Below are 25,559 nucleotides of genomic sequence, written 5' to 3' on the forward strand. Positions count from 1 at the left end.
ACTTTTAATTGAGTTGTTAACATGTTTTCGTGCACAAAAGATAATTAAAAGCTTATTTAAACTCTTAGTTATAGTTAGATCTTCGCATTTTCACCCAGGGGGATTCTGCTCTTATTCAAAGGCAAACGGAGATCTGACATTCTTCAACAGGACAGCTAATATTCTCCAGTATTGATATTGCGATGTGAAATGTGCCCCACAAGTCGGAGAGAAACTAGAAATTCCCCACTGTACACTAGCTAAGAGACTTCAAATCTAACATGCCAGTGTCAATGAAGACTGTTTTCTTTTTTTTAAGTAATAAAAAAAAAAAGATGGAATAGAAACCTGAAATATGAGAGCCGATAGCCATCTGCTATGTGTTGAATGTGTGTGTTTATGTGTGCATGTGCGCTGCGACACACACATAGGGCACAGAGCGCATGTTATCACTGTCAACAGCAGCCGTAGCAAACAGCAGCAGTTGTTCTGTGTGTGTCTGTGTAGCGTACCAGTGAAAGTGTGTGTGCTTGTGCGTGCCCACAATCTCTCGCTCTCTCGCTCCCTCACTGGCTGCTGGCTCCGAGGAACCCACTGTAAGTCAATCTGTGCGCTCATATGCCCATGAGTGTGTTTGCGTGTCTGTGTGTGTGAGGGAGTGCGCTTCTACTGTACTACACTTCAGGAGCCAGGGCCGAGCCTAGCTCAACAGGGCTGGAAAGGGCCAAGGGCCAGCTCCCGGTGCACGCCACCCACTTCATACCTGTCTATCTCTCACACACGCACCCGCACACACAGACGCACAAACACACGCACGCAGCTAGTGCAGCCGCGCTACTCTGCAGAGGGCTCTCATTGTAGCAGTGACAGGAGGGCGCCCGTTAAGTGGCTCTCTCTTCCTGGGGCCTGTGTGTGTGTATGTGTGTGTTTTCTTCCCCCATGTGGCTACGGGGTGGAGAAGGGCGCTGAAGGACCCCTACTGGTAAAGTGGGTAAACTCGCACAGCCTCGACATCTGTGAGGAGAGAGGGGGAGGGTAAGGAGGGAGGAGAGATAGACAGCAAGAGAGGAGGACAGAGTGGGAAAGAGGAAAGGAGTGTGAAGGAGAGAGGGAGGGAGAGAGACAGAGGGGGAGAGAGAGAGAGAGAGCAGAGCCTTGGCAGAGAGCAGTTGTGGAGAAAATGCCTTGCTTTGTGGAGAGAATTCTTCCAGGGCAGGAGGGAGAGGTGAGACAGAGCGCAGAGGGCGGTTTGCTGCCAGGTAAGACTCACACATACCTTTCTCTCTCTCTCTCTCTCTTCCTCCCTCCCTTCCCCTCTCTCTCTCTCTGTCTCTTCCACTCCCCCCTCCCCACACACACACACACACGCTCACACACTCACACACAGGAGTTGAGTGCTACCTCGAGATGAACGGGTTTGCTACTATTTGCAGTTGGCATGAGTCAGGCACGCATGTGTAGTGATGTAGTGGGTGGTGTCAAAGTGTGTGCACGTCTGTGTGAGAGAGTGAGGAAATAGCAGGTGTACTGTTCATTTTCTTGGAAAAAAAAAAAGATTTTCGTTTCCATGTATATTTGTGCGCATTTGCACCTATAGTGCACTAAATGTCAGTCGTGTATGTAAATTCGTCTTAACTGCATTTTTGCTCGGTCAAAAGTTTTGTCTCTGACTTTTCGTGCCAGGCCTTGGAGCACTATGAGCGTCAATGGTGGAAAGTTTGTTTAAATTAAAATAATAATTGAATTAAATAATGAACACTTTTAAGGGCTGTACATTATATTGTTTTTAATGCTTAAATTTGTGTGGTCTTTACTTGCTTTAGAGGGAAATATCGTTGGACTTTATACATTGATATTTATGTATAAATAAACCTAACTAAAATTAGAAATTGTTTGAAAAGCACATAAATCCCTCTCCTCTGAAGTCAAGTGCGCCTCTTTCAGATCTGTTGTGAGGTAATTTGCGGTGTTGGTCGAGATTGATTTGGCTGTTTAGATACAGATGTTGTGATGGAGCGGTTTGTCATCGGAGGGATTTTCCACTCTGCTGATGTAAACAGTGTCTGTTGAAGAAAGGCTAAAGAGTCCTTTTTTTTCCCTTGTGGAGACACGGTTCTGAGAGCAATAATCCTCCTTGTGTACAATTAGATTTTCTTCTTTTGGTTAAATAAATACTGTGTCTGTGAACATAAACACAGATTTACATGTGGCCCTGTGGGTGTCTGTCTCCCAAGCAGCACACCGCTTGAGCCCGGGCCTGATATTTCTTGTCGAGGCAGAAGTTGGCCGACTCCAACTTCACACTTGCTGTTTATTTGTTTTTATAACAAATGGAAGCAGCAGAGTGAAAGGTGAGGTCAGAATTGAATTTGGCTTGCTTTACCGTAGCGATCTGGCAACCGCTCTGCTCCCATGTACCATAGAGCTTGCTTTGGTTGTAGTGTTTGTTATTCAACTGATGTGTGCGTGTGTTTGTGTGTGTGTGGGAGCACACATATATGTCTTTGAGTAGTGGGTGGTGGTAGCAGCATTCACGAGAGAGACATTTTACTAAGCAGACATTTCCCCCTCTGTTTTCACTCTGACCTGGTAGGAGATTGATGACTGAATTGTGGAGTACATGTTAACAGTAACTGGTGATTTATGAAGATACTTAGGGTAAGTGAGGCCGCACAGGCTGGAGAGGAAGAAAAAGATATAGCCTTTTAAGTTAATGCAAAAATATTGCCTTTTTAAGTAATAATTGTTATTACTACTGCAGGGGTTTGGAGCGAGGTCTGAGTTAGACTTGGATGTGCACAAAGTGCAGTGTTAAGCTTTTCCTTTTCCGTTGGCCAGGCCCCTTCCTTTGTTTCAGGCTTTTCAAGTCTGACTCCTCAGAACAAGACAAGTTTGTCTGTGAGGGAAAAAAAATACGGCTTAGCTAGTTTGGTAGAATAGATTGAGATGTATCAAATAATTAAATTGAAGAAAAAAAAAAGTCCTACTTTTTTCCCTGGATAAACCAGAATGGAAAACTTTTCTTGGATGAACCCTTGCACTGCAACAAGTGCACTGTGTGTTTTGGCAGCTTCTCTTAGCCAAAGATCCCTCACAAAATCCGCATGCAATTTTAGAAGAATCAGATTCTTTCCCTTTCCTTGGCTCCTGAACTTGGTTGATATTATGCACACACACACAGAATCCTCTTCTCTATTCAAATATGAGGTTCTGTCCACTTGGATGTGATCTATGGCATTTTTAAGGAATAAAGCAATTTTAGTGAATGTAGACTAGTGCTTCCCCTGAAAGAGGGATGGCTTTCATTTTTTTTCAAGGCACCTCTTAGACTGAGTGAAATGTTTCCCCCGTTCGCTCAGGGACGACTTTATTTCTTACCAGGGATTTAACACTCACTCAGTCCCCTCATAAATACAGCGTCCCTCAGCCCTTCGCTAGCCATAACTCACGCACTAACTCTCTAGCTAACTAAACTCATATAGCAGAGCCAACACTTGTTTGTCTTTTACCTCAGCCTTTCTCCCTCTTACTCTTCCTCTCTGTCTCTTTTCCTCCTCTGTGCTGATTTATACGTGACACAATCGTCTTTGACTACCATCTCACCAGGCTCCTGCACTGATCTCCTTGGCCCACTGGTGGAGTGGGGTTTTAGAAGAAAAGTGCATTTGAATATGAGCTACCCTAATCTCCTCCAGGCTATTTAGAGTCAGCCTAATACTCCAAGAATGAGTGGGAACAACACAGGGGAAAACGCGGACATCCCTCTCAGCGTGTCACAACACAGCTCAGGTCTCCGAAGAACAAAACAAGTATTTTGATTGGCTGATGAAAATCTCTCTATGTGAAGCAAAGAGCATAAAATTCCAGATAAATTATCGCGGGGCACCTGTTGAAGCTTCACTCTTAAAAAATGTCTTTCTGCCTTTAAGGCACCTACATGTCGAACTTATCTTATCCTAGTGGTGCAGCTAGAAGAGCCGCCACTAATAAAAAACAAAGTTATCAAAGGCCACACTGCTTGAACATACTCCTCCTATCCTCCAGGTTTTATGTAGGTTTGGGGTAATCTTGGTGATAAACAGATAACCAAGCAGGCAAACAAGCAAACAGCAGCCATCACATACAAAGCTGGCATAGAGCAGCTGATAAACTTTTAAGCCATTTAACTTTGAACAGATGAAAGTGCTCAGGTGGGATATTACAGTATGGTGGAAGCCTTTAGTGATCTGGTGCCGACTGGCATTTTGGGAGGAGACGATCTTTCTGGCGTGGTTCCCGTATTGGTTGTTAACAGCCTGCTGGTACCTTCTGTTCTCTCTGTTCAGTCCCACTGGCTCAACACTGACAAGTCCTCAAGCATCTGAAGACCCTCTGAAGTCAAAATCGCCCATTTTGATGTCTCGTGGCAGCACCCCGCGTTTTGTTGTATTTGCCTCTGAAAACGGAGGCCCTGCTTGGAGGAATTACCCTCAGCAGTCGCTGGTGTCAGGCAGGGGAGGGGGGTATCATTCCTATTTCCCTCCGTCTCCCCGTTCTCCTCGCTGTCCTTCCTCCCTTTTTGATCTCACCATCAAATCTTCCCCAGTTTTTATGAGTGACGTTTACCCGAGAGCAGCTTGGGAAATGGCTGGCTGAAGAAGACGTTTGAGAAAATGTGCCTGAGCAAGCTATCACCTTTGATAAAGCCATAGTTCCAGTGGGAGAGGAAGAAGAAAGCTATAGCGCGAGAGCATTGTTGGTAATGAAAAATGCCATGAAAGAGGGAACATCTCTCTGATCCCAGCCTGTTACACCAACAATGTATAGTACAACAGATACTGCAGTGGTACATCAAGCAATTTCTCCGTTGCTGTACCACAATGAGCGTTTGCCCCAGCTGACTGATCTGAATCTGGGGTAGCACACTGCGCCTTTATTGCACATCAGCTGGGCATAATCTCATAATACGGCGCTCACACATACACGCGGGGAGTCACACTGGTACTGCCATCAACAGTGGCGTACCTTCAGCTGTGTCATCAGTTGGCAAAAAGCTGGCAAGGCACTTGAGTGCGCTGCATAAAGAGAAAGAAATGATGGGGAAGTGGAGGGTAGGTGGAGGCGCAGAGAGAAAGAAATGTTAGCTTTAGTAATTACTACCTCCACAGAGAAGCAGTGGAGAGGACAGTGAGGCAAGCAAGCGCATGAAGGAGGCCCCGTGTGCAGATAATGAAGGGGTATCATTGTAGCTCTGACAGTGTTAATCTTAGAGCGCTCCACAGTGTGTCTGTGTGTGCGCCTATCAGGTTGTGTGTATGCCCTATGCAGCATATGTAGACACTGCTGGGGTGTATGGAGGTCGTGCTACGGCGCTGTTGACTCTCATCCTACCAGCGAGGCCATCCGGCCCACCTGACAGATTATCCAACCACTGACAGTCGCCGGCTCGCGCAGCTTCTGGAAGCCGATCCCGGAACTCCGCAGCTTCTCGTGTATCCATCGCAAAAAGCGCCGGGGTAGCCTCCCAGCACCCGAACGCCTGAACTTTTTCTTTGCAGGGAAAGGATTAAGAAACGAGGAAATGGGGGAAGAGTTGTCCAACTTTCTTTGTGCCCGGCTTTCTCTGTTTTCCTTTCCCCCCCCTCCTTCCCATTTGAAGTTGTGATACACTCATTTAAGCCTCATCGCTCACACACACGAGAAAGTGTTATGAATATGTATCAACACAGCATATGGCAGCAGTAGCACTGGGACTAGGTGTGTCCAGAAGGTAGAGTGCTGCCGATGCATTATTCTCCATTCAAATTACCACAGTAAGAATGCAGCAGAGAGCTGGGAGGTTTTCACTCCGTCTTTAGACGGGGCAGGAGACAAACCTGGATCGTGCGAAACAGCGGGAACGGAAAAGCTGTGATGAGCACAGTAGTTGGCCATCTGAGTTTCCTTGATTTGTTAGATTTTTTCGGCAGGTTCAAACCCGGCACACTCGCTGACACGAGTGTGATTAAAAGCGATATTTCTGACACATTAGGATGCGCGCAGGAAGTAACCTCCTCTAAAGCGTTCATTATTAGATGCATGACAGACCTGAATATTTATAAAATAGGTTTTAATAATTAATAGCAGCAATCTGCTCCTGTAATTCATCAGATTTGCACTTCAACAGAGTATCCGTTTTCACTTTAAAATAATAATAAGAGGAATATTAATGTTGCAGAAATGTAAAGCGGGCAGCTGGTTGCAGCGCAAATAGGCAAGCGCTCCATGTTGGCTTCCTTTAAACTGTCACTTTTCAAATAAAATTACACTTTAAGCCATCAAGACTGCATCATTTTAAAGCCTTCGCTTGTTTGTGCTTGACAATTTACTGAGTGGCTTCTCACAAATGTGGCAAGTCATGAAGATAAAGACGCAGGAAACAAAGTGGGTTTGGTGTAGAATGCAAAAGTAGTTGCTGTGGTTTTATCAAAAGCAAATTTATTTGTTTGAGTCAACTTAGCGGCACTTCCTTTTGTATACTGAGACCCAAAATAGACAGCATTCTTTTTTCCTGTAAAGCAGCTTTGCTTCTTTCATTTTTATTTTTTCCCCTTATTGTGAGTGTTGTTTTATCACACCTTCAAATTCAGTCATAGCACACTCCTCCCTCCACCGAACTCCCAGAAACACAAATGTTCCTGTTTTAAGTGAAAACTGCCACATTTATTTCTGCCTCAAGTTCGTGTTGAACTTTTTCACTAAACCATGCTGTTTTTCCCTGCTGTCACGACTGACACAGTGGAGTATTTATTAAACCCACCGTGGATCAGTTTTTCCTCAGCTCGTTGAAATGTCAGTGTGCATTTTTCTGTTTTTTTGGCCCGTGTGGCATCTCAGTGCAAATGATGTGACCTGCAGCCACGACACATACAGGAGCAGGAGGAGGGCTCAGAGCGCAATGCCCTGCTGTTTACAAACCTGCAAACAGGCATGCAGCACACCAGCACACACTTAATATTGGTTACAACAGTTTTACTTAACATATACAGTATGTTTACAGTGGCTTGTGCACCGAACCACACTTTCCCAACCACACACGGTACAAATAAACGCTTTGAAATGTCTTGTATGATCACAAAACCCTGTAGTCACATCTATGCTGCTTGTCAGAAAAGTAGAGCATAGCAGTTGTGGCAGGAGATTCGCAGTCACATGGGATGGAAAAAAAAACAACAAAAATGCAAATTCCTGCAAGCAGGAAGATTCGTTCTTATCACTTCCTCCCTTAAACCGAGAAACAGTGTATTTTGATCAAAATGCAATTGTGCTTCCTTGAATTATTTGAAATGCAAAACTGTGAAAAGTGGTAAAAACTTAAGAGTGTAAAAAGGCTGAATTGTTGTTTTTTAGACCGGCTGCAAAAGCTGCCCACGATGACATTTTAACAGGCACCTGTGATTCATTCTGCTGCGTAGAAAGTCCAATAGACAAAACTCTGTCAGGCAGAGCAAATGTTTTAATGGTAGCCGGGGATCGATGTTGTCAGCGCAGGCATCCTGTCTGGAAATACGTCTTTCTTTTCTTCTTTTCTTTTTTTTTGTTGCTATTTTTTTTCTTGGGTCCTTCTTTCTTTTTCGAGGCGAGGAGAAAAAAAGGGCAAAAAGGGGGTGGAAGAGGGAAGGAGGTGGGACGAGAGTGGGGTTCGGCAGGATCTGAGGCGAGCGGTGTGAACCGGGCCGAATTTAGGAGAATTGATGAAAAACATTGACTCGTGCTCTCATTCGCAAGGCCTCCGTAGCTGAAAAACAAATTTGAAACATAACCTTGGAAATCAATTAAGAAGTCCCTGAGAGCCGGGGACAAAAAAAAAAGAAAGAGGAGGGAAAGGTCCACCCTTCTCACCCCCCACCTCCTTGTCTTTTCCTTTCCTCCACTTAACAGGAACTTGGGTCTGCCCATCAGAACGCTGCCGTGTGTGAGGAGGCTTTGTCAGCAGGGGCCTTATTTAATTTTTTTTTTTACGGCACAGGGCCTTATATGCTGTCAAAATGTCTTAAGAGTCTTATTAAAGAAATGCCACAGCTCATTTCCTTGTAATGCAATTCATATGCTGGTGAAAGGGGGCATGTCTAAAGATCTAAACAGCTTTGCTTTTTAGGCTTCACATTAGGGGTTATCTGTGAGGGCTTGTCATTGATTGACATTATCTGGCCTGACAGGGCCTCATATCAAGGTTAACCTCATGGACAAAAGTGCCACCCGCATGGACACACAAACACACTCTCTCACCCACACTCGTAGTCAAATAAGGCACGCTCTCCTCGACTTCCTGTCGAGACCGGTGCTACGTACATGCGCTGGCTTCGTCGGCGTGTGCATGCCAGGTGGAGATTTCCAGAATTAATTGATAACTAATGGAGCAGCGTGTGCTGAGTTTACCCTGGAGGATTGACACTGGATGTGTGCGCGCGCCTGCGTGTGTGTCCTGTGGAGAAACAGAGGGTGGTAGGTGATTGTAAGAGGGTGTCGAAGACTTACTTAGCGGCGTACTTTTGGATTCTGTTAAATGAAATACGTCCCAAAGATAATAATGTGGAGTGACATGCGTCAGTCCAGGGGCGGCTGACCTCTTAGGCGAGCAGATCGTTTACTTCACTGCCGAAGAACGAGCGCAACTAACACTGCGTGAGTGTAATACACGCGCTCGGCACACATCTCCCCTGCTCCCTCCCAACAAGCCACAAAGGCAAAGAGAGATCCCCGTGACCAAAATACAACTGAAGCAGTTAATCTGTACAGATATTAGCTCAAGGGCCCTCGAGAGGTGCACCGCTGAGCCCCTTCTGCACTGTACTACCCACACTGCCTTGCTCCCTCACCAAGAACAGCAACCGTGAGGGAGGGACACAGGGGTCGTCTGCTCATTTACCATGGCGGTTGGCTTATCAAATTGCACTCCCGGTGTCTTGAAGCTGAACAAGAGCTCCAAAACAAAGCTTCAAGAATAAATTTCCCTTGTTTCAGTCCGCGGAAGCACGGTGCCATGTGCAATTGGGTATTTTTAAAGCCTTTTTTATTATTTATTTCTTTCTTTTTTTGCCTCCTGCAACACACTTGCAAATTAAGTCCTCATCTGGTGCCAGCTGTGAGTCCAGATTTGATGTACAATTTTAACAAGTTGGCCGTGTGTCCCATGAATTACCCTAAGCAGCAAACTGAATAAAAGTTGGCTGTTTTGGTACGTAGCTGTCAGAATGACTCTTGTCACTCATGTCAGATTGTTTTTTTTTCTCTCCCTTAGACCATTTTAGCTTGCTTGTCCTCTATTCTGGAAAATCCCATAATTACCCTGTTTGTGATGAAGCTGGAGGGCGTATTTGTCCTTAGATCTCAACTTTCCTGCCTGATTGCCCTCAAGTTCAGAGTCTTTCGTCCTCCGTCTACGCTCGTAATATACATTGTTTTCCTCAGCCATTGTCCCGTGCATTCAGCGAGTGTGTGACTGGGGCCGTTTGTGTCCGCCTTTGTCCTGCAGTGTCTTGTTTGTGTTTTACGGCGGTGTGACGGGAGCGTGGCACTTGGCTGAGGGCTTGTGTTAACAGCCTGTGGACTGAACTGAAGTGAAATAGTCCAAACAGGTCCTTCAAGGTCAGCAGCCTCAGAAAGACAGCAGACAATGTACAAGGTCAAATTCTAGACTAAAAGCAATAAGTGCTTTATTGATAAAAAAAAAAAAAAAACAGCAAAAGAAAAAAAACAAGCAGGCAGATGTGCAACCAACTGATTAATAATAAAATAGATCTGCGAGAGAGAGAGAGGGGGGCAGGGGGAGGGCAGGGTGGAGAAGAAGAAAGCTACCTCCTGACTTTATGTCACTGTGTCTTTGCACTGTATGAATGTGTCTGCCGGCCTGCGTGTACAGTAGCTTTGGCAGCAAAAACATTGATCTTGTACTAAACCTAAAAAAAAAATCCAATAGAAATCCAGTGGTTTATAAAAAGAACAAAATGTGACACATTGGTGCTGGTGGCAGTTTCCCGTGTGCAGCCTCTCTCTTCATGCCTGAATCATTTCCTATCATTACTGCAGTTTGTGTGATCTGAATAGTACAGTGTGAAAGTACTGTTTCAAAAAAGATCACAAGCAACTCACTTCTCCTGTTTTGACAGTAATCTACATATCATATATATCTCATCAGTATCATGTTTTATGACAGAGACAACGTTCACCACAGGTTCCTTTTTTCCTTTCAGTCACTTTATGAACAATGTGCCTTTTGTATCGTGCCTACTGCGCTATTATCTTTTTATGAAAATAAGCAGAAGGTATTGGACTGTCGTCATCTTTTATGTGCCTTCATCGGTCGTTCACTTGCACTCTCTGTGTGTGTGTTTTTTTTCCTTTCCCTCTCTCTCGTCCCCAACCTGGCAAACCTGACAAGTAAGGAGAGCTCCAAAGTGGATCAGGCAGTGGCAGATTTAGATTTGAGGTGGGGAATGCTAAGTCCCAGTCCCAGCCAAACCCGTTTCCTTAGGAAGACTCTGAGGGACAGAAGGGCTGGGAGATTTCCATATGCTCTGCCACCCCCTCCACATAACCTGCAGTAGCCCCCACACCCACCCTGCTTGCTCCTTGGTAATATAAAGCCTCCTTTACAGCCCCTTTTGTAAATCTCTACTCTGCATAAACTCCTCAGATGTGCCCACCCCAAACCCCCATCTATCAACTAGTTGGCAATGGCATTGTTTTTAATCATCAGAACCTCAAAATTATTATTATCGCTTCTGATGCGGCAATTAAAACTTCAGGTCAGAGGCACAACGAGCGGTGATCAGCAGCCGAGCTGAGAAGTTTTAATTAGACGATCAGAACCATTAATGCACAAAAAAAGGTGTGCGCTGGGAAATTAACGGGAACGTCTTAATCAGGGTTAGCGACTCCGAAGAGGAGTCAAGTGAACAGAGAGCAAAAAACAAATCATTTCCGCACCACTGGGACAAAACTCAATTAAATATGCATGTGGAAAAATGGAAATTTCTCAGCATCGGCTGCACCGACTGTTAGAAAACTGTGGCAAAATCTCACGGCGGGGTCGGCGACCTGCTTATTGTTATTCTTCTGTAATAAAAATGAGAGAGGGGCCAGATGCTGGGGTCTGGGTGCAATGGCGTAGTTGTCCATCAGTGACTTTCCGCTTGACTTCCTTGCGGCTGCCGCAGCCTCCCTACCATACAGCGGGGCTGGGTGGAGGGGGGGTTGGAGGGGGAAGAGAGTAGAAGAGGAAAACATTCTCTTCCTGCAAGCCGTAAATTTACAAAAATAAAAACATGGTAATTTTCAAGACTGTCTGCGCGTGTTTGTGTGTGGCTCAGTGATTTCCCTGAAACACACATGCACGCACACTCGCGCATACATCTCCCTTGAGAGCCAGAGACATGAAAGGTTCACTGAGCTACACCCTGGGAGCTGCAGCCTTGTCGATTAATCTGCCATAGGTTCATGAAGTTATAACTAGACTTTTTCCTTTTTTTTCTTTCTTTTTTTTTTTTTGAAGAGCTAATGCACCTCTCTGTTGCATATTGTAAAATAATCCTGAGTTGAATAGACATCTCCCAGACCCTGTTTGTATTAATTAACTTGAGATATTGCGGAGGGGTGGGGGGGTTGTCCCTGTGTCAGTCATGTTGAAACTCAGCAGGAATCTACAACAGGCCCTGTATCTGTGTTTGATTAGTTGAAGAGATAAGCTTCAGTTTAAACAGGTAATATCTACCTCTCTTATATACAGACCCCTCCTGTGTGCCTGCTCCATACAAACTGAAACGCTGCGGGGAGCTGGGCTGTTTATGGGGGGGTGGAGGGGTTAGCTGCTCTCTGAATTAACAATAAAGTCGAGTTATTCAATTCTCTATATGCTACACTTGTGGCTTTACATCCTCTGTAATATGACTATACACGTATTTTAGAACGAAAGCTGCCCACTCTTTCCTTTTCTGTGTCACGAAGAGGTAAAGCCGTGACCCCGCGCAGTCACGACCATTGTTAACTCCCACACCCTTTTACCCGTAGCAGCCTTGATTACAGTCTGTGCACGTTCACACAAATAATGCACTTCCAACAGCGTTATTAGGATTTGAAACACCACTTGATTGGGCATGATATCATTCTGGCACACAAACAGACACTCTGCATCAAAAAACCAACAAGACCTGTGGGGCTCGGAGCAGAGGAGGAGTTATTCTGTCAGCGCGGAGGGCTAGACTCTCACACAAGCTGTGTCATCCACCTCTGAGAAGAAGCAGGACCCAGCAGAACTTGCGCTTATGCACCACTGCGCTTATTTTTGACTGAAGATGAAAAAGAACCTGACCTTGTCGAAATGTATTCAAAATAGCTTCTTGACTTTTTCCTCAGGTTTTGGCCTTATACAGACACTGCATGGCGCTCCTTTGCGGTCCTGCACTGTTTCCAGTAAAAATAATGTCACCGCTAACATAAGCAGTTGGGAAAAATTAGTTTCAGCTGTTGTGTTCGAATTCAGACCTGCCTATTTTTTCCCCCAACTCCCAGTGCTTACCGAGGTGTCTCCTTCCTTGACAATTAGCACACCAGGCTAAAACAGACTGTAAATAATGTCCAGTGCATGTGACAGTGTTGTTTTTCTTTCTGATATTCATTAATAAGGCAGAACGCTCACTGGACTCTCAGGGAGGTTGGGGGAGTTGGTCCCAGAGGGAAAAGTTATTCTTTCATGCAAGTCCCCACAGATTTTATCTCATTGTACGGCATCATGCACACAAACGACTTGAGGTAAACAGCTTAGCGTTACCATAGTGATCCTTATTGTAAGCAATAGCAAAAAAAAAAAAACCCACAGCACAAATAATAGTTCAGACTACTTCCATAAAACACTGAATCGCAGCATGTTCTTCCTCGGAGGGAAACTCAGAATATTTAATTTGTTTTAAATCACGCCCTACCTTTAAAAGAAAACACTGAATATGTGCTTAAGATGTCGGATAATTCAGTTTAATGGCCCGCTTAGATACTGAATCAGTAGCACTCGGTGCGCCAGTTATTCTCCACATTGTTAACACAAAATCATACATAAATAGGCGCTAATGGAAAGAAACAACTGTGTAGGGGTCATTTCCTACAAGGAGCTCGAAATGGCAATACACAGGAAATCGGTAGTTAAAGCATGAAATACTGAACACAGTAAATAGAAAGAATGACCTCCACAGCAACACCCAAATGACCTCAATCTTCCTTTGGAGAGTATTTCTGAAAAAAAAGAAAGAAAAACTTTAAAATTTATATCTTCCACTTCTTAATGGTTTTTCCAGCTGATCCCCCCCCCTTCTCAAAGTTGCTGTCTTCTTAAAGGTGACCCTTTCACCCCCCGCCTGCAATTGTCTGACACTAAATTTGTGCTGTAATGTGCCTGTGATATACGGGCCCCTCAAAACTACATAATTCCTGAAGTCATTGTTTCAGAGAGGAAGCCCGCAATGTAAATACTGTAACTGAGAAAGCATGTGTGGGTAGCACGGGGGTGCATTGTCTGGCGACGGGGGTGATCTGTAAACTCCCTCAAATTGCATATCCTCTAATGATTCCACAGCTTTGCAAAAGAAAATGAAAACAGGATTTTATGTTGCACCGATGTGATTTACATAATGCAGGCAATGGCTCACACATGATTGTGCTTGGCTTTATGGCTGAGGGAAAATGAAGAGGCTCGTACTCACTGATACAGAAAGTGAATCGAGTCTTTAAGATAGAACTTTGTTACCTCTGATATCGCGCATTTTTCTCCACTGAAACGGTGTATTCGTAAGTCAATATTGTGCATTATCTTAACAACAGTGTGGCTGAGTTAAGATTCAATACGCCATCACGCAAGAAGAAAGATCTCTGATGTGGTTCGGTCTTTAACTGTTTTTCGCTGAGCTGCAACACGCAGCACAACCCCTGGTTATTGTACCACCCTCTTTTTTATATATATATATCATAAATGCTCTTTAGTCACTGTCACCTCAGACTTTAAAAAAACAACCTCTTTGCAGATTGTCCAGAAATTGCTGCTGGGTGAATGAACTTTTGCTTGCTCTGGAAATAACGCGAAAGGTAACAGAGTGCAGTTTCTGCCCTAAAAAGGTAGCTCTGGATATGGAATGCCACATGCAGCTGTTCCTGCCTCATCACAGGACATGTTATAAAGATAGCCCCACTTGGGTTGAAATAATGCCACCCATTCCTGCCTCAAAGCACACACATACTATGATGTGCTATTGTTCAGAGAGGCCACGCCGGGGAGAAAAATAAAACGCTGAGACTCATTTAGATGCATAATTTCTTCTGAAGTAAAGATGTGCGAGATACAGAGACGCCGTTTTGCGCGCGTCGTTTTTCTTTTAGGAAAGAGAAAACAGGACAGTCGCTGAATCTAATCTCACTTAATAACCGGTAAGAGATCAGGGCTCTGAAAAGGCCAAAAGTGCTCAGCATTTTCACTCCACATCCTGACAGCTTTAATGCTATACAGCCCCCCCACTCAGTGGCAGGGCCACAGCCTCTTGAGGTGAGAGTGAAGATAACATTTCACAGTGTCTCTATAGCGCTGTCATGTGCTGGATTATGTAGCCGTGTATTTGCAGCTTGTACTACTGTAGGGGGTCTGATATCTATCAGCCTATGGTTTCAGCTGCTTAAGCTTGTTTTTCTCTCTTTTTTTTTTTTTTCCAACCACATCGTGCTAAACTCTGAGCTGACCAAAGAACTGTGACTTAGAAAGATATGTACAGTATCTCTGGGTGTCCTTCCAGGCTCGAGCTGTTATTGTTAAGTGCTTTTTATGTTATTAATAGCAGCAGTCCCTGTTGTATATGTCTGTTTATTTTTCCATTGTGATCTTCAAAATCAGTACAAGTTAGTGACAGGAAAAAGCAGGTTCGAACGATGTTTCCGGTGACACTGAAAGCACGCCTGCTGCCGTTCGTTCAGAGAAAAGTAATATTACTCGAGCTGTAACACAGATAGTTGTGGTGTTGAGCAACTTCGCTAACCTTCTATTTGTCTTCTTCTCGTTTCCATCAGCTGAAAGGAGTTTATGCACTGAAACGACCTCAGGAAAACCCAAGATGGCCGCCAAAAGAAAAGGTGGCCTAAAACTCAACGCTATCTGTGCCAAGCTGAGCCGCCAGGTGGTGTTCGACAGCAGCTCCCAGAATGCAGAGGGAGACCAGAGTGTAGCAGACAACAGCGAGCGCGGTAGCTCCCACTACGACGACAACGAGACCAACTTCCCCGAGAGCCTGAGCCTAAATCAGAGCCTAGAGGAGGACCAGAAGCGACGCGAGGCCATTGAGAAGTGGGTCAACGGCGAGTACGGCGATGAGCCCCCAGCTCCTGACGACGATCAGGAGCAAGAACTCAAAGTCAGCAATGACGAAGATGGCCCTCCTGAGGGCGTGTACATGGTACAGCCCAAAGGCTGCAGCGATGAGGAAGACAATGGAGAGGAGGCCGAGCCTGCGGCGGGGTCTCAAGATGGCAGTTACCCTGAAGACAAAGAAGCTGAAGACAGGCCTTCAAAAGATGACGCCTACATGCCGCCGAGTGAGGCCCAAAATCGCCAAGCACCATTCTCCTCTCCAGGTATATTTTCACTGTGTCCTTTAAGCATCCTCTTTCACACGTCGTCTTCTAAATGACCCTTTCACACACGGTACATCTCAAAGCAACACTACCTTTGGCCTTCAAAGGCTTAGACAGAGGAGAGGTGACATTGCCACATCCACATAAGCTTAAGCGTGTCCATTATTGGAAAGGGAAACTCTAGAGTTACATTATGAATAGTCAGTGACATTATTACTCTAAAGAGAGATTCAGCTGGCGGGCCAGAGGGGGGGAAAACATGAACTTAACTGTACGAAGAAATTCATAACTGGAGTAGGCTTACAACGTAAGGCATTTAGGCGTTTATGCATTCTCCCAGCAGCTGAGGGCTAAGAGCGCATGGCAGGGCCAGGCTAAGCTTCATATTACACCCAGGATTACATATTGAGTCTTTGATTTTTTTCCCTAAGCTCACTAAACTTAGCCACTGCTTCAAGCTCCTCTATTACATGGAGGAGTTTGGCTTTTTTTTTTTGTCAAATCCAAGAGATCAGTTGTCAAATAAGTCAGAAATGGGGAAGTTATATTGCAGCCGCATATCACACTTAAGTGCAGTATTTTAATACCTTCCCACAAACAACAGTGGCTTCAACAGTGAATTCATTTAATAAATTTCTCAATACTGTGTGCTCTTGTAAATGACTCACAGTAAACCCTGTTTAATATTGACATGATGTTCCCTCGGTATAATTCACTGATTATCAAATAGATAAAGTTGGCAGAGACTTCACACTCTCCCCCGGAATGAGGTTGAGTGCGTGTGTTAACGCCACAAACAATCTTTTAAAGAAAGTGCTGTTTGGTGTCATACGCTTTGTGACCCTTGAAACTTGACACACACACACACATTCGGAAACGGTGGCCTTGTAATAGCAGAAGTTGAAAACACGGAGCTGTAAAAAAGATGAAAAAACAGAGCTCGGTTATATGAATAGATAAAGCATTCTTCACAGACGCCAGTAGAGGGGTGGGGGGAAGAAGGGGGAAAAAAAAGCAATTTGCAGGTGAGACCGGTTGTTGCGGTGCACAAACAAGTCTCGTTTTGTGCGTGCTCACCTCACTTTAACAGTTTTTGTGCTTTCATCTAGGTTTAAGTATGTACCTCAGAGTCGTGTACACATGCTCCTTTTTGTCTTCATTTCTTTTTGTTTTCACCCACTGTACAGCCGTGGCTCTGGCCACACACACACACACTCATTCAGAATTGGGGGCAGGGGCTTCTCAGAAAATGAAGCAGGTTTCATTTCAGAGGCAAATGAAAAAAGGCTTTGTGGTTTTAATTAGTCATTTTGTTTATTTCACGGCCATAAAAAAGCAGGTCTGTAAATATGCATTACTGTTGTATAGAAGGCCTGCACCTTTCCCTTCACCGGCTCTCTTACTATTTTAAATCTCACAACAAAGCCGATGTTTGAAGACTGCGGGGAGAGCATTCTGCATCAGTTGCAAATCTTGTCTTTAGAGTTTTTTTTTCTTTTTTTTCTGAGTTGCTCTTTGTTGATTGTAACTAGGGCATCTATATTGCCATGTTTCTGCTCAGCTCACAATTAAAACATCCCCCCCCCCTTCTCTCTCTCTCCCTCTCTCTTTCTCTCTCTCCCTCTCTCCGTTTCCCTCTCTCTCGCCACTGTCTTTCAAAGGCTGATATGGAGTGCACATAATTATGCATATAAACATAGTGGCTTAATTATCTCTCACAACATCAGTGACAATGTAATTAACAAACATTGCAAGATCAATGAGAGAAACTGCGACCTTCAAAACATTTAACTCCTCACATTGAGGCATCGTGCGGATTTCCTATCAGTGCAAAACCCCAGAATACTTTTCCTAGATAATTTAGATGTCGCATTAGAGCCCTCATAAGCCAGTCAATGGAAAAAAAAAAAGTCAATGAATAAAAACTTTGAAAGCAATGACAGAGATGCTCGTAGCGATGGATCAAACAGGCTTGACCATGACTTCCATTTGCAATTCTGGGTTCACTGTAAAAGGTTATTGTTCATTTCAAGCTATTTCAAAGTCCTCTCTATTTACTGCCTGTTAATTAACTAACCCAACAGTGAGGAAGTTTGAAGCCTCATAGTTTTTCGTGCGTGCATGCGCATGTGTGTGTGTGTGTGTGTGTGTGAGAGTGAGAGTGAGAGAGAGACAAATTACTCCAAACAAATGCACATAATGTCATTTATTCAAAGCTGCTTTTTATTAGCTTAACAGTGTCCATTTAAACAAAACACACTTAAACTCTATGGCATGAACATAAATAGCTCTATTTAAATTATTGTACCTTATGAAAAAGCATGCTTTTCAACATGTTTGCAGATGAAACAGAAAACACTTGTTTTTCAACCTTGTGGCTTACACTATATATTTGTTGTTCGAAACTGACACCGTTCAGAAGGTATCCAGGCTCTAGATTAGTCCATATATAGCTACTAGCATGCATCTTTATCATCAGCAACACCTCTGCCTCTCAGTCCTGCGAGCACTGAAGCTATGCCACACTGATGGCCATGTTTGGTCAGCAAAAGGAGATATAATGCCCATCTGCTATCATATCTGGGAGGGAAAATGCAGCCTAATTGCCTCAAATATAGACAAGGCAGGTCTGTGTCATGTGTTGGCTTTTGTTTGCTTGAAGTGTCAAGATTAGAAACCACTTCTTTGTGGATTTTCCCAGTCCAACAAGCAAGTGCGGACAGAAATGTCAGGCGTGTTAGCGAACAGTGAAATGGATGAAGGTGAAAGAGAGAGGGGGGAGAGTATTTTATTTTTCTTTTAATTTAACGGGGGGGGGGGGCTGGAACATCTCAATCTCGATTCAACCCATACACAGTTTCCCACTCGGTGTCACATGACACGATTAAGAGGCAGCCAGATAGTGTTTGAGTAGAAACCTCATTTACATGGTGTTTTAGAAGGGTTATCTCCTGTCGGTCCCCGTCATAATCCCTTCAAGTCCAATCATTTGCCTTTCATTGATAACACGTCACGTGGCTGCGCTGATGAACAAAGAGTCTCGGCTAATTTTTTTTTTGGGGGGGGGAGAAGTGGCGATAATACCATGAGGAAATATGAAAATAGGGACGTGGCGCTCTCATGACGGAAACTACTCTCTTTGCAGTAGTTACGGGTATCCTCCAAAAGGAATGGTGAACAGGCCTGAACCTCTTTATCTGAGGTGTTATGTAATATATATTTAACTCAGAAAATTATAGTAACGTGCTATTTTTGATTGTCATTCTTCAGTCACGGAAGAAGTGTAGTTAAACTTTGACTTATACTGGTGTGGGTGGCTCTGCCCTAACTTTAGAGCCAAATGGATATGCTGTGACCTGAGACGCTCTCATAGCAGTAAAATCCAACAAGTGCTAATTTAGTATATATTCAAATCCAATTTTCATATTTTTAAAGGACTCTTCACTCAGATGTGTTGAACACCTTATTTAAAAACTCAAAGGTATAGAAGAAGCTGTTGTCCTGTGCAGTGAATCTGTGTATACAGCATGTTTTTCTGCGGTTTGAGTACATGTGAAAACATGGTAGATTTGATAAAACGATCTGAGGCAAACATGTAGGCATTTCCTCACAAATACCTGATCTATTTCTCTTAAATTTTTCATGCCCCTTCGATCTGTTCGGATACTCTTTCATACTGAGCAGTGGAACAGCCCCAACACAGTGAATGGAAATTTGGGGATTATTTTACATGCTGCGCAAGAGATGTGAAAAGCAGGGCACGGCGACTGATTTAGCAATAACTGAGAAATACGAGACAAGAGCAGAAATATTTGTGTATTAATTACCTCGGCGATAGGTGATATTACCTCTCGCTAGCTCGTGTGTGCTCTGCTGATGAAAACAGCAATAAAATGTTTTTTTAAAAAAAGACTTTGGACCCTGTCCCTGTGACTGTGCCAAGCTTGAGTTAAGAAGGCCAAAGGTTTTACATGGCTCAGTTGACATTATCATCTGCATTACTAGCATATCTGTGTTCTGGCCTCCTGTGTTATATGCAAACTGGCACAGCAGCATTTTTTTTTAAGTTGGATCTACAAACACAAGTGTTTCCTCTTTCTCCCATTTTTCTTTTGATTTCTGTCTCACTCGCTGCGCCATTTCCTCCCTATCCACGCTCCTCTATTTTAAGGCAGAGCTTGGTCCGTCACTGCTTTCAGGCCAAATCATCTTTGCCTTTTCCCCACTCTCTGACCCCATGCGTTAACTTGGATGAAAGTTAATGGGGCAGAATTAATCTCCACATAATGCAATTAAACTATACATCAACTATATTTCGCCCGTGTCCTTGGGGAAGTTGTCCAATTTAATGGACTCTTAAAATAAAAGTGATGTTTCAGTTTGCAAATGTGTTTTCATTTCTGAAGTTGACTTCAGTAAGACTGTTATTTTAAAATATGTTATTCCAAGTTTCATAAGGTGATGATATGAAATGCTTATAATATGAGGCTACTAATAGTGAGAATGAGTCATCAGATAAAAATTCAGGGTTAAATGCACTCATAATAAATGCACATTTCTAAGAAGTTATAAACAGATTTCTGTATATTTTGTTTAATATTTTGGATGACTTTCAGTATCTTGTATGCATGATATATATACATGCTTTTTATACCTAATTTTCTAGTTCATTTTTATATCAGGAGCACAGTGATTTTAGAAAATTAGATTTCTCTGTCAGTCTGTCCTTTGGTACAGTCCCCTGCAAAATTCTGCAGGACTGGCTTATAGTGCAACCAAAACAGGAAGAGCATTGCCTCAGACTGCTTGTTTGTAGACACATAAATACACGAACATTTACAGATGCTGTAGGTTGCAGTGCAGAAGCACTTTTCCTGTTGTCAAATTTGCTATCGTTTGAAATAACCAGAAAAATAACATCCAGCTATTTTAAACATTTATTGGAAAGGAACACGTGCACTCACAGTAGATGCAGTCATGTTAATTTAGTCCTTTTGCATGACCACAATAGAGCATTATTGTTGACAGAATGTTGTTTCATTAGTTTGCATGACATAATATATTTTGCTCTTTTCCAGATTAATTCATTTGTAACTAGCAAACTTGATGAAAAAATACATTAACACATGTTTTAGCGAGCATCAGTAAGTATGAAGGGAGAGGGAATCATTTCATAGACTGATTGAGTGACCTGAATTAGACTACTGATTAAGATGTCTTGAGCAATGGGTTGACTTGTGATTAATTTCTCTGCTCGACAGATCAGTACACATTAAATATATGCTAATGGAAAAACTTTAATTATCGGAATTATACATATTACATAGGAGATCTTTTCTTGTTGTCTTTGTGCAGGAGAAGCGTCTGCCCTGCGAGACTATGCGGCCAACACCATGAATGAATTTCTGGGAATGTTCGGTTATGATGACCAGCAGGTAAGGGATGAGCTGACCAAGAAGATCAGCTTTGAAAAGCTCAAAGCTGCTACCTCAGACCCCTCATCCCTCAGCAGCGAGGAGGCCTCACGGCGTGCCCGCTTCTCCAAGTACGAAGAGTACATTCGCAAGCTAAAAGCTGGAGAGACCCTACCTTGGCCCATGCACGCTTCCCCGCCTAAACCAGACGACCTCAACTCAAAACTGGCTCAAGATAAGAGCGCTACCATGCTCCAGACCTCTGGTTGTCTACCAGGAGCCGAGGCACAGATTTACCCCTCCAGCATGGACCACAAACAGCCAGTAGCACCTCAGCTGGGTAATTCTCAGCCAGCTAATCCCTCTCACATGCAGAACATGGCCTCCCGAGCGTCCAAGTATGACTTCTTTATTCAGAAGCTGAAGATGGGCGAGAGTTTACAGCAGCAGAATGGTAATGCTTACAAGAGACCCTCAAAGTACGACCTGGAGAACATCAAGTTTCTGCTCCCCTTCAAACCCGGTGAGGGCAACCCTGACATGGGCGGTTCCATCGCCTTTAAGACTGGCAAAGTGGGTCGCCCTTCAAAATATGACATCAGAACAATTCCGAAGCTAATGTCAGGAAACCCCGAGGCCTCACTGGTGCCCAGTGTCCTTCCTACGCCACCGGGGAACCCTGCAGCTCCCGGTGTCCCCGCTGTAGGCGCACCTGGAGCCAGCATAGCGCCAGGGCTTACAGTGGACCAGGCGGGCCACATAAGTTTCAATGCCTCCGACTACCTGAAGTCCAGCTTTTCCAAGACTGACTCCATCACCACTGGCACTGTGTCCTCTGTTAAGTGAGTGTCCTCAAACTTTATAAGTTATAGAAGCTGTAAAAAGAATTTGCAGAAAATGTTTATGATTCACATGATGAGATTTGTGTTTCACAGGGGAACTAAGGCAACAAATTGTATATTTCTATTTGGGAGCCTTGAGCAACACAACAGAGGACCTTCTGCACCCAGTTAATTCTACAACTTTATGTCCTTAGTTAACAAAAGATGATAAAATATACAGAGTGTTGGATAAGAAATGATAGTAGTTACCCACTTGCATCTGATTTACAGTCTCCCAATTCCCTGGGAATTTGTTAAATGTGACTAAAATATTGTTTGACATATTGCATGTGTTATTTTGCACCAAAACAATCCATAACTCTGCTGAAATCTGCTAAAAACTTACATAGCCTGCCGCTGAATTTATCATTTTAAGTTTGCTGGTGGATACCGCCTTGTCTGCCTTGTACACTCTGAGTCTCTCTCAGTGGAACCCCTTTGGAGCTAATGTGAGGCTCACATACACTTAACTGCTACTGTGAGTCAGTTAGCCTCACGCAAAGGTAATTGCTACCTTCACAGCAGCCAACGGGAATGTAGTGTGAAATGGCGCATAGCGCCCAATAGATCCACGACATGATGAGTTGCGAAGGCGCATGAACTGTTTACTCGCTGTAGCACTCCGTGGAGACTGATTTAGCACAGTCATCGCAAAGTGACTGACTTCCTTCGTTTGGCTAGGGTGTAACAACTCTCCCTTTAATTACTTTGGAGCCATGACTAACCTCCCAGCGAGTCACAGGGGCCGACTCAACACTGCCTGACGAGTGCACTTTAAAGGAACCAAACGAGGGGTTTGGGGAGCTAACCTACAGTCGTGTGCTCTACCAGTAGGAAACAGCTCCCAGAGTCTGTTTGATTGGTTTTGACCTTGTCTCTAGTTAGTCAAGACCTATCAAAGACACTGTTCAAGAGCCCTCAGGCACCCCTCCCTCAGGTTTTGGCCTTTGTCAGGTTAGGGCTCAGTGAAGCTGCAGTCGTGGCTAACTGACCCAGTCTGGTGCTTGTATACAGGGAGGCGATGGGGTACTAGGGAAAATGTCTGGCAGTGTATCTTCCCCTCTGGGCCAGATTAACCTCAGGTCATCCCTGTGTGGAGCTGCTCACATGGAGCTAAATGCCACTTGCTGCGAGGGAGCAAACAGGACCAATACTGTGTTATGACTGTTATTATACAGGCATTACTGCTGCCAGCTTCATAAAGGGAATCAAAACCAACACAGGTGACAAAAAAGGACCGTTCCTTGATTTCCCGCTTTAAAATTAATTAATTTGACTCGAAACCGACGCAGCGAACGTGATCCTGCGCAGTTAAATCCTCGGTGTTGCCTTACATATTTGTTTGTGTCCAGGCTGATCGGAGACGACTTGACATCAACATTAGAGCCCGAGCCCCTAGAGAGTATCCGAAAATGCGTTTTCAGAGCTTTTTCTCCACGTGCCCATTATCCCGTTTTGCATATGAGCACTCACCAAAATACCCCCATAAAAGATTAATGTCCTTTTGCTCCTGCATTTTGCCTTTCATTGGTCGGAAGACCATGCATCAAAGTGTGTGTGCTTCCATCCTTGATTCATACTTCGCACGAAAACGCTGTTATGCCACAGGAAAATGTATATTGATAGTCCAAAGTTTGGGAGCGGCTTGTAAGTAAATATTGTGTCAGTTTGTTTTTATTAACAACAGGCAGCCCAACCTCACCATTAATCCTGTCTCCTTTGTGTTTGCTCTTGCATTAGGAATGGTCTGCCACCAGATAAACCCGCCAGCGACGACATCAACCTCTACCAGAAATATATTGCCAGGTATGCAAATCCCTCAATGTGCTGCACCAATGAAAAAAACGCACTGAAAACAGAGGCAACGCTTTTTTTTATTATCCACCTATGGTGCATTTTATTCAGTGGTATGAGAATGTCTGTGTGCAGTAAATTAATTAAGAAAAGACTCAAATTTATGTGCTGAGTGGAATCTGAAGGATGAGGGGGTAATGAAAGAGAAATGGCTTGATGATAGCTTACTGGAACTGGCTGAATAAATGCTCACAGTGTGTAAAGCACTAAAACATTAAGAAGAACATAATCCTCGTGCAACTTTGTATTATTAGCTGCGACTGACGTTGAGAGGATATGAGATGAGGCCGCGTTCTTCTCGAGGTTCTGCAGTTTATTGTTGAAAACGCGAGGAAGCGACTGATCTAAAAACTCAGTCATTCACACCAAGAGAGACAAAAGCATCAGGGGAAGCGGGCGGGAGGGTGGGTATCTTATGTTTCAGTGGACACGGAACAATGTCCTCCCAATCTGGATTCATCTTGAGCCGACACTAGAAAGGTGATTATCGCTTGTTTGTTTATTCCGTTTAAAAAGAAAGAAAAACAGCATTTGAAAAGCCAAAGTGGCTTTGGCGTTAATGATTACTTCTCCAAGCCATAACATGAAGGGCACAAATCAAAGCCTTGGCACTGACAGACACGCACATACACACATCCTCTTCTGCGCGCACACATGCACACACACACACAAAACCCCTTCCTTGGACTGATTACATTTTGCAAGAAGATTTAATTAAGGAATTTTTAATGAGGCTTCTGCTGGCACTGCCAAGAACTGTTTTGATATTTGCGCTGCATAATGCATAAAATTTGTCTAAACATCTCGGCAGTTGATGCACGGGGAGGTTGCAGATAAGCCCAGATACAGTTTCAATTTCCGTGTTGGGGTTGAGAAAAAAAAAAAGGGAACGCAAAGAAGAGGAGGGAGGAAAGAAAAAAAAATGGAAAAGGAGGGCTCATAAAAAGGGCAAATGTAGTACCGAGAGGGGAGGTAGAAGCAGGGGAGTGTCCTCTTTAGAGCCAAGGCTAATGAGTGCACAGTAACACTAAAAAGCAGCTTTGTAAATGCGTTTGTATCCACGTGTGTCGCGAAAGAGAGGAGGGGGGGGTGAAAAAAAAAGTTCATCTCTCCGCCACGCTACAGTTTGATGATTTAAAGAGCTTTCGTGGTAGTGTTTAGTTGCAGTTTTCACTCTTTAAATGCTTTCATGCACCAACCATTGCCTCGGCACTTTGATCTGTGTATCTCTATTGTAACTGGAGATGCGCTGCAATCTCTGTATCGTGGCGATATTAATATTTAATCTGCTGCTGAATAGCAGAGGCCCATTAGGCCCCCTGACGCGGCAAGTGGGAATTGTCCAGAGGCAAAGTGATACAGCTGGGCACTGAGCAGAGGGGTGGGCCATAGTCTCAGGGGGATGAGGGGGGGCTTTGTGTGTTCATCGGTGTGAGCGTGCATGTGCGTGTGTGTGAAAGATGTAGTATAGAAAAACATTTATAGTTTGGCCATATGTTGCCTAGTTTGTCTTCTGGTTCTGCTTTGAGCTCTTTTAAAAGAGCCATCAGACCTTTCCAAAAGCCGCTGTCTTTCTCCGTCACTGTTTTCCAGCCTCACACGCACGCACGCGCTGCCAACTTAAAAACAGTAGTGGATATGCCGTTCAATTAACTTAATGAACTCAGCAAAGTGATCTGTAAATGCAGCTCTGGGATAATCCTAACAAGGAAAAAACAGAGAGAGAGATGGAAAAAATATTACTTAGCCTCCTTTTCCCCCTCTCCTCTGCACTAACAGATGGAGTTCTTGGCAGAGGCAGCGCAAATGTTTA

At 44.0% G+C, this 25,559-nt stretch overlaps 1 protein-coding gene across 5 annotated transcripts in view; it reads left to right on the plus strand.

Moving 5' to 3' along the window:
• The window catches only part of casz1 (castor zinc finger 1), a 79,560-nt gene that overhangs the window by 31,805 nt on the left and 22,196 nt on the right, over nt 1-25,559 (plus strand). For 4 of the 5 annotated variants that reach the window (XM_005914972.3, XM_005914973.3, XM_005914978.3 and 1 more), the window contains exons 1-4: nt 1-1,238; nt 15,037-15,597; nt 20,953-21,853; nt 23,633-23,698. The exon at nt 1-1,238 is cut by the window's left edge. In XM_005914972.3, the coding sequence (XP_005915034.1) occupies nt 1,160-1,238; nt 15,037-15,597; nt 20,953-21,853; nt 23,633-23,698 (1,607 nt within the window). In that variant the 5' untranslated portion in view covers nt 1-1,159. The remainder of the gene's footprint in view (nt 1,239-15,036; nt 15,598-20,952; nt 21,854-23,632; nt 23,699-25,559) is intronic. The other variant, XM_005914974.2, reaches the window with a different exon arrangement.

Source organism: Haplochromis burtoni, unplaced genomic scaffold, assembly GCF_018398535.1.
Source record: "Haplochromis burtoni strain Fernald_Lab_line unplaced genomic scaffold, NCSU_Asbu1 Contig_9, whole genome shotgun sequence".
Lineage (NCBI taxonomy): Eukaryota > Metazoa > Chordata > Actinopteri > Cichliformes > Cichlidae > Haplochromis > Haplochromis burtoni.